At 39.1% G+C, this 14818-nt stretch overlaps 1 gene segment (V, D, J or C); it reads left to right on the forward strand.

The window, feature by feature from the left end:
- LOC127431741 (Ig kappa-b4 chain C region-like) overlaps positions 1–10992 on the forward strand; it is a 59632-nt gene extending 48640 nt beyond the window's left edge. The window contains 1 exon segment of the C gene segment in view: positions 10527–10992. Coding sequence covers positions 10544–10843 — 300 coding nt within the window.
- The last annotated feature ends 3826 nt before the right edge of the window (positions 10993–14818 follow it).

Raw genomic sequence — 14818 nt, forward strand, 5'->3', positions numbered from 1 at the left:
GTGAGATGTTATTCAGTTTTTGTAGCTGTTAAATGGCTCTGTGTTTAAATTACTAACATTATCAAGAGTTCATAAAAATGCTCCTTCAATATGAAATGTTTCTTAATGTAATATGTAAGATATAAAGTTTTACTGTAGGAATTCTTTCACCAAATTAACTGTTAAAAGTTCATCATTGTACAGAATTTTCTGGGCAATGTCTTTTCATAGTTATTTCTTAATGTAGAAAGAGAAATTGATGAAGGAAAAATATTCTTCGGCTTTTGTGTAAGTTTAACTGCAATCATATAAAGATATGTGAACTTTATTAATAATTTCATCAAACCGTCAAACTGACATCATTTTGGTAATTCAGAGTCTTTGGGGGGAAAAATGTTCTTTATATGAGCGAACAGATCAACATGAAGAAAAATCTTGCAGATTAATGTTGAAAGTTTTCAGATATATCTTTAAAGATCTTGTAAAAAAAAATATAATGTAATTTCTTTTGTTTCAATCTGGAGAAAGAAATCTTTTCTTCTTTTGAAGTTGTCTATTGTGTATTTGTCAGGCATCACTCGTCCTAAAGTGAGCGTCCTGCCGCCCTCCAGTGAAGAGATTTCCACAAAGAACACAGCAACACTGATGTGTGTGGCCAACAAGGGCTTCCCCTCAGACTGGAGCCTGAGCTGGAAGGTGGACGGGAGCAGCAGGTCTGAGAAGAGCAGTGCTGGGGTCCTGGAGAAGGACGGTCTGTACAGCTGGAGCAGCAGTCTGACTCTCTCTCAGGAGGAGTGGATGAAGGCGGTCACAGTGAGCTGTGAGGCCAAACAGAAAGACCAGCTGTCAGTCACTGGAGAAGTGAGGAGAGATCAGTGTTCTGAGTAGATCCTCTGGATTCTCTTCTGCTCTTCTCACTCATGTCTCACATGGAGACTAACAGTGGCCTTCTATTCACACAAGTATATGTGTGCTTTTGTCTTTCAGTGCTCATTCTCTCTTGTCAAAATTCAATAAACAAATAAAATATTCAGTTATTTTAAGTTTCCTGTCTTTGTTTAAATGTTGATTTATTTATATTATTTGTGTAATTTGTTAGTTCAGTTAGTTCACATTTTATAAATAAACTTCACTCAGTGAACCATGAGAACACCTGCAGAGACATTATGAAACAAGACTGTGTAATCAAATTAGGAAACTCAAACATATGGTGTTCTCAGTAAATGTAACTAATTAAGAGGTTTTAAAATGTAAGCATGCAGGAATGACATCAAACTGAGAACATTAGTAAAATTGATTCTATTTTGCATTTGAATACAACCATTAAAAATTATATTATCTGTTCTGTATAACTATGTCAGGTGAATTGCAAAACATGCATGAATTTCTTAGTGTTTTGTATGTCATTCTTTTGCTTTAATGACAGAATGCACTCGAGCTAGTATGGACTCTAAATGTTTGTTGATGATTATTTGATCCAGCATGTTTTCCATTTTTCTGAATTACTGACATTTTTACATCAATTAAAATGAGTTTACCTTTCCCTGTGACTACCAATAGCATGTTGCATGTTCAGTCTCCGAGACATGGGTTTTGTTCCCATGGAAACCAGGAAGTTATTGCGTTCACTCAGACACGGGTTCGGGTCCAGCGTCAAACAGGAAGTAATCGTATTCAATCAGCCCATTCATACTTTATAAGCAGTATTTTTTAAGCTGCCCTTTTTTAGGTGTAAAATGTGGTTTATTTATTTGTTTATAGATCTCCACATTGAGGAAAATTTAAAAATGTTTCATTCAGACTTTTATTTTTTCTCAGAAGAATCCCCTGGACCCCAGTGCAGTATCTGTTCTCAGTCACAATGCCTCTTATGCCCCATACATTATCTAAATGTAAAAATATAGTGTCTGTATAATACCTTTCAGTGTCTTCAAACACATACTGGACTCATTCAGCATCAAAACCAACTATTGATCTTCTTTAAATATTCATATCTCAAATAAAGTCAAATAAAATCTCATATTCTTTTAATAGAGGACTCCTCAGACTCCAGTACTTTGACTGTGTCTCTTGACCTTTGTTCTCTTAGTTCAGCTCCTGGTGTATACTGGACAAATCAGCAGTTCTGGAGAGAATATTTTTACCATTTTAGGAATTATTATTTCTTAATTTATTTTACAAAACACTATTGCTGCAGGAAATTTAAAATAAGTATTCCAGAAAATCTACCATGCTTGTATCATATCATAGCCAAACAAAAGTCATATTACTTACTCAAACAGTGTAAGATGATTGTCTGGATCTTTGTTGGGGAGGAACTGAGACTGAAACTCTTGGAACTTTAATTGAATACTGCCACTGAATGATTCATGTACCATCCATAAAACTACAAGATGATTTAAAGAATACTGTAGTATTGTCACGGAGAAACTCACGGAGGCAGAGGGATGGACTCAATCGCAGGGTTATTGACAGAGGGAATGGACAAGAGGAATAACAAACAGGTGAGGCAATCCAGACACACGAACAGCAGGTGAGTAAACTCCAAACAGGGAAATATAACAATGTTATATAAGCACCAAAGTTAAGGTTATTTTCACCAGGTCACACAGGAAGTGCCTATCTATTTCAAGGCCGCCAAACAGGTGGTCCGTGGACAGTCATTTTTCATGCAAAATCAAAATTTTAAAGACTTGTGAGTTATGTAAACGTGTTCAGTGGGAAGCCCTGTGCACCGTGCATGTGGTTAAATCCCAAAACTCATCCTAATAACTATAACTTATCTGATGAATGTACCGGAGCATTTAGGCTTCTCAGGCAGTCTGTCTCATAGGCTTCTATGACAGGCAGAGGGATCTATTAAAAATAATGAATAATACTTTTTTGCATCCTAGGCCTTCCCAAACTCTGAGGGACATGGCTTTTTAATATGTTGTTTCTAAGGGCCCTATGATGAAGCAGTCGAAGCCTCCAGGTCTTAGCACCAAATTTAAGGCTGTCTACGAAACACCTATGGAATTGCATTGGTTTAATAGGCAAGTGGGACGTCTAGAAAAGGGGGTTCCGAAGGCCACAGGTTCTTGAAATTTGAGATCCTCGACCATCAGTGGCCCTTAAATCAGCTACTAGAATTTGGAGGTCATAGGTGCTTACTAAGTATTAAAGCCTCTGATGAATGTACTGCTGCACATGGGCCTACAGGGCAGGCTGTCTCATTGATTCCTATGACAAGCAGGGAGATATATTGAAAATAATGAAAAATAGTTTTTTAATCCTAGGCCTTAGTCCACTTCGTATGTCGATAAGGGGCACTCGACGTGTCAGCATGTGAAATTTGGGGTACATAGGACCTCTGGGCACACTGCCAGGACGCATCCCACGAGCAAATGACTCCAATTTGAAATCTATAGCTTCTCAGGAGGGCCTTAGACAGTGTGCAAAGTTTAAAGTCTGAATATATTCATTAAGTGCTTAATTAGCTGAATTGTGCACCTAAAATGACAGTTATTTTTCAAGAATATTTTTCTTGATTTTTTTTTAAGTACTTCCCAATCGGTGAGAGATACAGATTTTTAATACGTTGTTTATGAGGGCATAAAGATGAAGTTTTTGAAGCCCCTAGGTCTTGGCATCAAATTTAAGGTTATTTTAACCAGGTCACACAGGAAGTGCCCACGTACAATTTATTTTAATGGTGGCAAATACATGGGTTGTGGACAGTCATTTTTTTGCTAATTATACGTTTTTCAAAGTTGTAAGTTACATAAATGCACTTATAGGAGTGCCCTGAGTGTTATACATGATGTTTTATTGATAATATTACATGCAAATGGCAAGAAAAGCCATAAACATGATTGTCCACAGACCACCTATTTGCTGCACTACAAATAAATTGCACGTGGGCACTTCCTGTCTTTTTGCTAAGTCATGCAGGAAGTGCCCACATACAATTTATTTTAATAGTGGCAAATACATGGTATTGGATACATTTTACGTGGGATCTGCATATCTCAGCTCTGGATTTAGCTAGGAAGTTGAAACTGGCACTTCTGTGCTCATCTCAGTCTCCTCTATCTATGGTGTGAATTTCGAGAGGATCAGAGAAAGTCACAAATTTAATCCGAAAAAGTTTTTTTGAGCGAAATTTTTGACTTTCTCCAATCCTCTTGAAATTCACACTATAGATAGAGGAGACTAAGATGAGCACTGGAGTATAGGTTTCAGCTTTGAAAGTCTTCCCAGAGGTGAGATATGTAGATCCCATGTACAATTTATCCCATTAAAAATTTTAGGTGGTTCGTGGACAATCAAATTTTCAGGTTTTTAAGGGTGTAAACTGTTTAGGGGGTGTCATATAGTCACCTAAATATGATATTCAGTGAATTTATCTATCCCACACATTAAAAACAGATGTCCACCAAGTGACTATTTCAGGCAATGCAAATAAATTGCACATGGGCACTTATTGTCTTTTTGCTTAGTCTTGTAGGAAGTGCCCACATCCAACATATTTTAATGGACACAAATAAATGGTTCGTGGACAGTCATTTTTAAAGCATATTATACACAATTAATCTTTGGGGGACCCACTGGTCGACTCTAGACCACGAACCAGCTGCCACGAAGCTACCGAATAAGTGCTCCAAAGACCTCTTGGCCTTAATACTTCCCTACTGTAATAATAATAATAATAATAATAATAATAATAATAATAATTTTGCAACTTAAGAGACATACTATGTATTAAGTCTGAATGCATTACATTATGAAAGGAAATTAATATAAGCTATATGAAGACTCAACTTTCTGCTAATTAAAAAATGATAGGTGAATTAATTTTATTTTAACTCCAACACATGATTATGATAAAAAAGTTTCATGGCAATGTGGCATTTTATCATTTTTAAGATTTTTAAAAACTTTGAGGCAGATAGTTAAGTATACTAGATATCCCTACATGTTTAAAAAAATATTTATGATGCACACATGTTATACACACCCCAAAACATCACATTCATATCTGAATGAATGAAGGGTTCTTTGCTAGAATAAGATGAAGAAATATGCAGAACATTACAGTTTTTGTCTAGTTGGGATAGAAGAGAGTACTTGTTCACTTCAAGCACTGGTGACGGGACATAGAGGTGCATTCCCGTGGAGCTACTGCAGGTCATTTCTTGCAGTGCAGGATTACATTTCCGAGTTGAAGGCAGGAGCGGATGGTGATTCCATGAGATATGGATGCAATGGAACTGGAGCGGGCGGAAAAATATCCTGAGGGCACTATGGCATCAAAGGATGTGTAACTTGGACAAGATAATGGTCAATTTAGTGTTAAGAAACCAACCTCAGGCAAGTCGGATTGGCATCATGTCACGTGTCATATGAAAATAGCAATACCAGAAAATAAAAGAATGTTTTTTGTGTACACTTTTTGTGTATTTGTATGGCTTTTGCCCTATGTGTAAAACAAATGTGGGGGGTTGAGGGAACAGGAGTGGTCGGGAAGAAAATCACTGCGGGCACAGAACGGGTGAACATGGAGTAAAATTCATCAGAAGAGTTCAGGTGCGAGACAGAAAGTTGCGGTAGCGGGAAGGAAAAAACAGTCCCGTGCAGACCTCTAATGGGACGGATGATCATAGTGCTTTTTTGTCATGTTGCACAGTGTTTGCAGTGAATGTAACCATTGTTTGCAGTGAAATGGTCCCTCACCTGATTTCCTCAAGTCCTCTTCAAGGGTGCACTTCAGTGTCACGGTCTCAAGGATCATGTGACATGCAGCGCAATCTACAGTGCACGTTCAAGCCATATTTAATTTTGGATGACTGTACGCAGTGTTTCCCCCGAGTCCACTCGAATAACGATCATTTCCTGACACTGCTTTCCACTCCGATTTAAACCAATGAGGTGTAGCAGTCCGGTTGAATAAAACAAATTTGCTCTCTTTCACTGATATTTGTGATTGTCTTCCTTTTGTTTCTTTCACATGTTTTGACTCCACAACACACCGTAAGAGCGAAAACAAGTAAATGACATAGTATGGGTATATGCAGGGGGAAATTGATTTAAACAAACCAATGAGACAACACAATTGGCTATTTTATAAGAAAATAACATATTTAACCCAACATCTAAACATAAACAACATAAAACTAACCATAAACCAAAGTAACTGACTGTGGAGGTGAGGGCGTGGTCAAGCGCCCGTCTGGGGAGAGAGAAAACAGTAAGGACATCCACCTGAGATGAATTGTGATTAATTACCATCTCTATGTTCACAGTGAGAGTTGGAGGAGATAAAAAGATGACCAGTTCACAGAAAGAGGAGAGAGACAGACAGACCAGAGTCTTCGTATCTGTCCCCTGAGAGAGAGAACCTTGTGTTGTGTGAAGCTGAAAAGCGGACTGTTTATTTGAATGACGCTGAAAAGCCGTCTTATGTTTTGAGTGAAGCTGTACAGCGATTACTGGTTATTTGTGAATAAAATGGACTCAAATGAACTGTGGAAACGGTTCCCGCTTCCTCCTTTATCTGCCCAACCCGAACCTTTGTTACACTGGTGCTGAAATCCGGGATGCACAGTCATCACGAGAGGGCGCACTTCAGGAAAAAAAAAAACCTCTCCTGCAGCGCCTTTCTGTCATTTTGCGCCCTAGGCAACCACCTCTGTCGCCTCTGCCACAGGCGGCCCTGTGTGTGGTTCCCATTCTAGCGTTTCATGTCAGTCACTGAAGAGGTTTCATTTTAGTTAGTATTCTGCAGACAGTAAAGCAGTTCAGTCATTGATTGAATAGGGATGGAAAAATGTTTTAGCAAATCAAGTTCAGAAGTGACTGAACGCAGCATCTGGAATCAGGTGTTCAATTCAATTATGGACAGAAAGTAACATGAGACCATTAATTACTCCTGGAGAATTATGATCACATCAACACAATATCTAATGATTATCTTCTAAAATACATATGAGCATCAACACAACTGGTGTTAATTCCTTGTTAAAATGTCTTTTTTGATTCTGACAGGTGTGTGTGTGTTTGTGTGTGTGTGTGTGTGTGTGTGTGTGTGTGTGTGTGTGTGTGTGTGTGTGTGAGTGAGTGTGTGTGTGTGTGTGTGTGTGTGTGTTAGTGTTTGTATGAGCAGCTGCAGTATCTGTCAGTGTATCAGTGCAGTCTGACTGACAGAGTTTTTTGTACGACTCTTTATCACTGTGTGAACACTCCACCATTGTGAACACTCTGACAGTAATAATGTCCTGCATTCTCTTTATTCATAATCAAAACAACTAATACAACCCAACTATTCAACATCAATACTACTTTACTTTGTCTCTCTCTGCTGGTGTTGTTTGAGATGTTCAAGCCACTAATGAGCTTCATTATGAGGGTTAATTAGTGGAGGCAGATGGTACAGGTTACTGAGAGTCTTCAGTTTGTGTTTTTCCATGGAGAGAGGAAGAAGTGTTTGACTGTGAAGTGAATTGTAGTTCTTTGATATTGAGTGAAATTGTGCTGTGTGACTGAGTGTATTGAAGGAAAGTGTGTGATTGTGTGTTAAAAAGAAGAATAAAAAGAAAGAGGGAGGGAGACTCTTCTTTATTCTGTTGGATGTGTTTTTCCATTTTCAGAAGTGAAGAGTTGAGTGTCTTGAAGAAGAATTGTCTCTCTATTAGAGTTAGTTTTGATATCTGTGCTCTTGACTCTCCTCAAGTCTTGTATTAAAAACACTCCTGAAAAATCACTTTATCAACACACACACTCAATCAAACAAGAGACTCCAGCACTAGATGAATCTATTTGAATACCTGAACAACATGTATGTGACATCACCTCTCACTTTATATGAGCCTGTCCAATTGAGGGGGTGAAACAAGTCAAATGTTTAAAGTTATGAATTACATTAAAGGTGTCATGAATTTGATTTTTATTTTATTTTATAATGTTGTTTGAGGTCCACTTATAATGTTAGTGTGATTTTTTTCATTAAAAGTAGTCATAATTTAGGAATAATTAGTCATTTTCTATCCAGTTTTTGTGCCTCTGATTCAAATACTCCGTTTTGGGGGCGTGTGTTCTTGAAGACTTCAGTGTAAGCGTCCACTGCTGTGATTGGGTAACATCTTTGCCTGTGGGTAAGTTGTAAACGCCCCCGCCATTACGCGCATGTGGGGTTGTTTTGAAAACATTCGGATGGTTAAAAAAATGACAACCAGAGGAATTCATCCATACATGTTTGAGCCAGTGTCTGATCCCGAATTTGAAGAAAATTAACCCCCTCCACAAACACCACGGATACTGCAGTCTGTGACAGCATGGTAAGTAATCACTGTAATTTACTTGTCTATTTGTGTAATAGGTATTACTTTTATTTTTATACGTGACACAACGGTGTGTATCTTGTTACATATGTGGGGCATTTTCCAATGGTGAAACATTTCTGTGTTTTACAAATGCAGAGTAATGCATGACAGTACCAAATAAAGTGTAAATACATGGTGCTATCACATTTATAACTGTGAAAGGATACACTTACTGTGCAACATATAAAAATATACAGGATACATTCACCGGTGTTTGCACTGTCACTCATCATATAATCATTTTTCATAACATATTCAGTGTAATCAAAAACGCATACGTTGTTCATTACAACGAGTCATGTTTTCATTAAAAAGGAAAGAGTTTGTGTAAATATATTGATAACAATACTCTTTAGGCACAACTGTGGCAATTGTGCCAACATGCCAACAGAACAAGAAAATATATGCTGCTTAGAGATCCCTGTGCATTAAAACTAATACACGAGCATCTAAAATCACTAGGATCAAATCAAATACTCAGTACACATCTAACAGTCTGTAACATACGAAGCAAAACAGTGAACATGGATACTCACACTTTTTTGTTGCGACATCACTGTCAGGTCCAATATAGTTGGCACTGAATCAACTTTTAATCTAAGTCTCTCCGCAAAGCCTGCTTCGAACTGTGTCTTGTTTGTGAAAGAATCATTGGTAAAATGAAGCAAGCAAACAAACACGTTCTTGCCGACGCGATCCAGGACTTCATTCAAAATAAATGTCAGCCACTCTTTCTTAATGTTGGGATCCTTGCAAAGCAAATGCAAGAAATCTACTTTCCCACAACCTGGCACTGCAACGTCTTGACATCTTCATTCTCGTACACCCCAATCCTGAATTACCTTTTGTGGTCGAGGTTGACGCCACAAGGACCAAGCGGATGTTCGGCATTCCACTCCACCGCCTTACCGACCAGGACAGAAAGTATGGCTCTCCACACGGGACATCAGACTCCAACTACCCTGCAAAAAGCTAAGTCCCCGATACATAGGCCCCTTCACAATTTCTCACCAGATAAACCCAGTCACATACCGTCTACAACTCCCCACAAATTACCGTATCTCACCTACCTTCCACATATCCCTCCTGTAGCCTTATCACTCATCTCAGTCCTCCTCTCCCCCTAGGTCCGGTGAGGTTGTGGACCCCCTCCACCGCTGCTTCTCAATGACGGCCCAGCTTATGCTGTGCATGAGATCCTGGACTCTCGACGTCGAAGAGGTCGTCTCAAGTACCTCATTGACTGGGAGGGGTACGGCCCAGAAGAAAGATCATGGGTGTCTCAGGACGACATCCTGGACCCGGCCATGTTAACCAGCTTCCACGCGGACCATCCCCAGCGCCTTGCACCACATGGTCGGGTCCGGCCTCGACTTCTGGAGTTCCGAGCCTCTGGAGCGGCCCGTGGAGAGGGGGATAATGTCACATCCACATCAGATCCCCTCTCCACATCAGATCCCCTCTCTCACTCCACACTCCGCTCCCTCTCTCCTGACTATTAATCACACACACCTGATCCCAATTCATCTCGCATCACCTCACCGCTATAAATACTCAATCCCGCCACTCCATCCTTGTCTAGTTTCCCAAAAGGAACTGATAGACTCACCTACTCTTTGGACTTCCTTAGAGATGCTATACTCTCTCTCTAGAGTCCCCTATCCACATTCTCCCTGAGTTCCTGCATATTCCCTCGATCTTCTGGAGTGACAACCCACCAGTTTGCCCCCTGCAAACACACACTCTACACCTGTCAAGTTCTCCACTCCATGCATCTCCATTGACTTGCCTGTTTCTGTGTCTCCAATAAAGCTCCCGCATCTGGGTTCAATCTACCTTCTGTGTCTGTGTGTATCGTAACAGACAGACATTCTTGAAATTTTGTACAAGTCTAGCTGCAATCATATAAAGATATGTGAACTTTAATCATAATTTCATCAAACTGTCAAACTGACATCATTTTGGTAATTCAGAGTCTTTGGGGGGGAAAAAATCTTTATATGAGCGAACAGATCAACATGAAGAAAAAAACTTGCAGATTAATGTTGAACATTTTCAATTAAATCTTTAAAGATCTTATTAAACAAAAATCTAAAAATCTATAATTTACTAATATAATTTATTTAGTTTCAACCTGGAGAAAGAAATCTTTTCTTCTTTTGAAGCTGTCTATTGTGTATTTGTCAGGCATCACTCGTCCTAAAATGAGCGTCCTGCCGCCCTCCAGTGAAGAGATTTCCACAAAGAACACAGCAACACTGATGTGTGTGGCCAACAAGGGCTTCCCCTCAGACTGGAGCCTGAGCTGGAAGGTGGACGGGAGCAGCAGGTCTGAGAAGAGCAGTGCTGGGGTCCTGGAGAAGGACGGTCTGTACAGCTGGAGCAGCAGTCTGACTCTCTCTCAGGAGGAGTGGATGAAGGCGGTCACAGTGAGCTGTGAGGCCAAACAGAAAGACCAGCTGTCAGTCACTGGAGAAGTGAGGAGAGATCAGTGTTCTGAGTAGATCCTCTGGATTCTCTTCTGCTCTTCTCACTCATGTCTCACATGGAGACTAACAGTGGCCTTCTATTCACACAAGTATATGTGTGCTTTTGTCTTTCAGTGCTCATTCTCTCTTGTCAAAATTCAATAAACATATAAAATATTCAATTATTTTAAGTTTCCTGTCTTTGTTATTTGAATAGTTGATTTATTTATATTATTTGTGTCATTTGTTTGTTCAGTTAGCTCACATTTTATAAATAAACTTCACTCAATGAACCATGAAAACACCTGCAGAGACATTATGAAACAAGACTGTGCAGTCAAATTAGGAAACTCAAACATATGGTGTTCTCAGTACATGTAACCATTTATGATCAGATTTTGAAATGTAAACATTCAGGATCCAGCATGATTCAGAATGTTTCAAAGATTATTTTGTGTCCTTTAATGAAAACAAGTAAATCTGATGTTTTGCACAAAGGAGTTAACATGTTTTTTTTTAAGTGTTCATGGTATTACGATGGTGAACATCTGCTGATGGAGCTGCTCTATTCTGAGAGGAACACAAGCATTCCAACCTGATGATGCAAATATTTGAACTCAGTTTCACTGTTTGACTCTTTATTGTGTGAAATGAGACAGTTGAGTTTGACTAATGGAGAGATGAGCTTTGATCATATTCATCAGGGGCGAGGCCAGAAATCTCCAAATGAGTGGACCTTGGTGGACCTTTGTTTTGTTTGTTTTTTAACAATTATTAAGTTTTTTATTAAAAACGTACCTTAATAGGTCATATTGATGCAACTGTAATGGGGGTGTCTCTGCGTTGTGTTGAATAAAGCACTCGATTGACAACTTTGGTGGATTTTATTCTGTTTAAACACATTGAAAAGCAGTGGTCAGTCTGAATAATTATGCTCACGCATATTCCACCATAACCACTCTCATGGCTGGCGCAAATCTTAATCTTTATGTATGAACAATATAGGACAGGTATGCAGTTACACATATTATTTAAAATATAAAGTCTGTACCTATTTAAACACATTGAAAAGCGGTGGTCAGTCCCAATAATCATGCTCACTCATGTTGTATAATGATGATGAACTTCAAATCAAACATTACTACACATAAAACATGGCAGCTTGAGAAGAGAGCATATAATACACTTTCAAACATGATAAAACAAAATACATGTCGATGTTAACCCCAAAAAATAAGATCAAATTAATTAAAATATTTTTCCGGGGAGCACTCACCCACCACAACCACTCTCTCGGCTGGAGTGAATCTTAATGTCCCAACTAGAACCAGTTCGCTACACAGCACCAGCCAATGGGTGGAGACTTAAATATAATTAGAGGGTCATACACAAAATTAAGTAAAGCAAGTGGAAGCACCTTTCTGACCCTGTTACACAATGAAAAGTTAAATGCCCTTAGAAATTAATACAATAAATTAAAATAAGAGATATTGCAATAAACATATACAGTTTTCAGTACTCCTGCTTTTCACAGGTGTTGGCTGGGTTTTGCGAAGCACTAAGAATGTTAGTAGCACTTAAGTAGTACTTAATCTCTGTGGTGCATTTCCCAAAAACATCGTTATCTAAGTAAAAACGTTTGTAAATTAACGAGAGCTTTGAAGCACTTTTTTTTTTTTTTTTTTTTTTTTAGTTTTCTCCCCTATTCTCCCCAGTTTGGAATGCTCAATTCCCAATGCGCTCTAAGTCCTCATGGTGGTGTTGTGATTTGCCTCAATCTGGGTGGCAGAGGACGAATCTCAGTTGCCTTCGTGTCTGAGACCATTAATCCACACATCTTATCACGTGGCATGTTGAGAGCATTACCGTGGTGACATAGCACGTGTGGAGGCCCACGCAATTCTCTGCGGCATCCACGCACAACTCACCACGTGCCCCACCGAGAGCGAGAACCACATTATAGTGACCATGAGGAGGTTACCCCATATGACCAATTTGGTTGCTTAGGAGACCTGGCTAGAGTCACTCAGCATGCCGCGGATTTGAACTTGCGACTCAAGGGGTGGTAGTCAGCGTCAATACTCGCTGAGCTATCCAGGCCCCTGAGCCACTCTTAAGTCCATTAAGTGCAAATTAAATTTATTTTTTCTCACATCTTTCACAGTTTATCAGAGACAAAGGGACATTGAATAAAGCATATGAATATATTTTGATCATTGGAACCCCATTGTACACTGTTTTAGAGGATAAAATAGTGTGAAACAATCGCATTGAAATCAACAGGCAGTCTCCACATTCTGCGCATGCAACGTGATAGGTATAAATTAGGTCTTAAAATCTAAATTGACATAACACATAATACAGTATAACGTTTTATTGGCCTTATTTGATAATCATATGATAGCAATAGAAAAATTATCTTATTAAACAGATTTCTTTAGACATATGTGAGTAAAGTGACCCTGCAGTTTAAAATTTAAATAAATAGTCCTAAATAAATAAATAAAATACATTTATCAAAGGAGGTTAGAGTGAGTGTGCAATAAGAGATTCCCTTCATTCTGTTTAGAAAGGTCTATGAGTAGTTCAGTACTGATGTCTGTCATTTTAATCTGGTTCTTTGTGCATCTTTTCAGTTACCAGCCAAAGAAACAACACAGGCTACATGAGATCCCCTTATTATGATGTGATGCTCATCGGGTTCATTCACGTTATATGCACTCCTTGCATCACTTTTATTAATCTCTGTAAGCTGAGCAAACATCTGAAACCCTGTCTTACCAAAGTAGCAAATAGTTAATAAATTCCAGCGCCTCGACAAGGTTACAAACAGCTTCCATGTTTGTTAGTATTTCCACATTAATTTTGTAATAGATGTGCTAAGTGATGGGTACGTTAAGCCACAGCCATTTGTATGTACGTGAGTTGACCGTATGTGCAAGTGAACATGCAGAGCGGGTGTCTGTCGTTCCTCTCCCCTTACCGGCCTCCTATCGAAATATATTACAGTGGCGACAAGGATTAAGAGTACCTTTAGAGACTGTTAGTTGTGGAGAAACACTGTTGCACTTGTCGTAAAAGAAACTAAGGAAAAAGGAACAAGGCATGAGTGTAAAGCTGCTAACAAAATGTAACTAACATGGCAACAATGCAGTTTGGCTGTGTGGATGAATACAAGGAATCGAAGGAGGATTTTGAATTGTACATGGAGCGTTTTGAACAGTGGCTGCTGGCGAATGACATTGCAAGTGAGAAAAAGGTTAGTGTGTTTCTCTCCATGATCGGGGCAGAGACATATGGACTGTTAAAGAATCTAGTCATGCTGACGAAGCCAAGCGAAATGTCATATAACGAGCTGAAAGCAGCGTTGTTAGCGCATTACAGACCGCAACCATTAGTGATCACGGAGCATTTTAGTTTTCAGAAACAACCAAAAGGAAGAAGAATCTGTGGCGGATTACATTGTGGCTTTGAGACAGCTATCAGTGAACTGTGAATTCGGACAGTATTTGAGTGATGCGCTCAGAGACAGATTTATGAGTGGGCTAAATTCAGAGTCGATGCAACGCAAATTGCTGAGTCAGAAGGATCTGACATTCCACCAGGCTTGCGAAATTGCGTCATCCATGGAGCTGGCCTCGAGAAACATGCTGGAAATTGCGAGTTAGACAAATGATTTACAGTCAGTGAATACTGTGAATGAAACTTTTTCATAGGAGTGGAAAAGGGAAGTTTAAGGGGAGAGATGATTCTGAAAAAGGAAAATACCAGAAGAGAGAACTGAGACAAGAAGAAAACAATAAATGTTACAGATGTGCTGGAAAACATTCAGCTAGAGACTACAGGTTCAAGGATGAGTAGTGTCATGTTTGTAACAAAATTGGACACATTGCAAGGGCCTGTAGAAATAAGAGAACAGCTGGACTGACACAGTGTGTGGAGGCAGAGTGTTCTAATGAAAGAAAAGAGGATGAATCAGAGTTATTTGGTGTGTATACAGTGTACACAACC

This window comes from Myxocyprinus asiaticus, chromosome 41, assembly GCF_019703515.2.
Source record: "Myxocyprinus asiaticus isolate MX2 ecotype Aquarium Trade chromosome 41, UBuf_Myxa_2, whole genome shotgun sequence".
NCBI lineage: Eukaryota > Metazoa > Chordata > Actinopteri > Cypriniformes > Catostomidae > Myxocyprinus > Myxocyprinus asiaticus.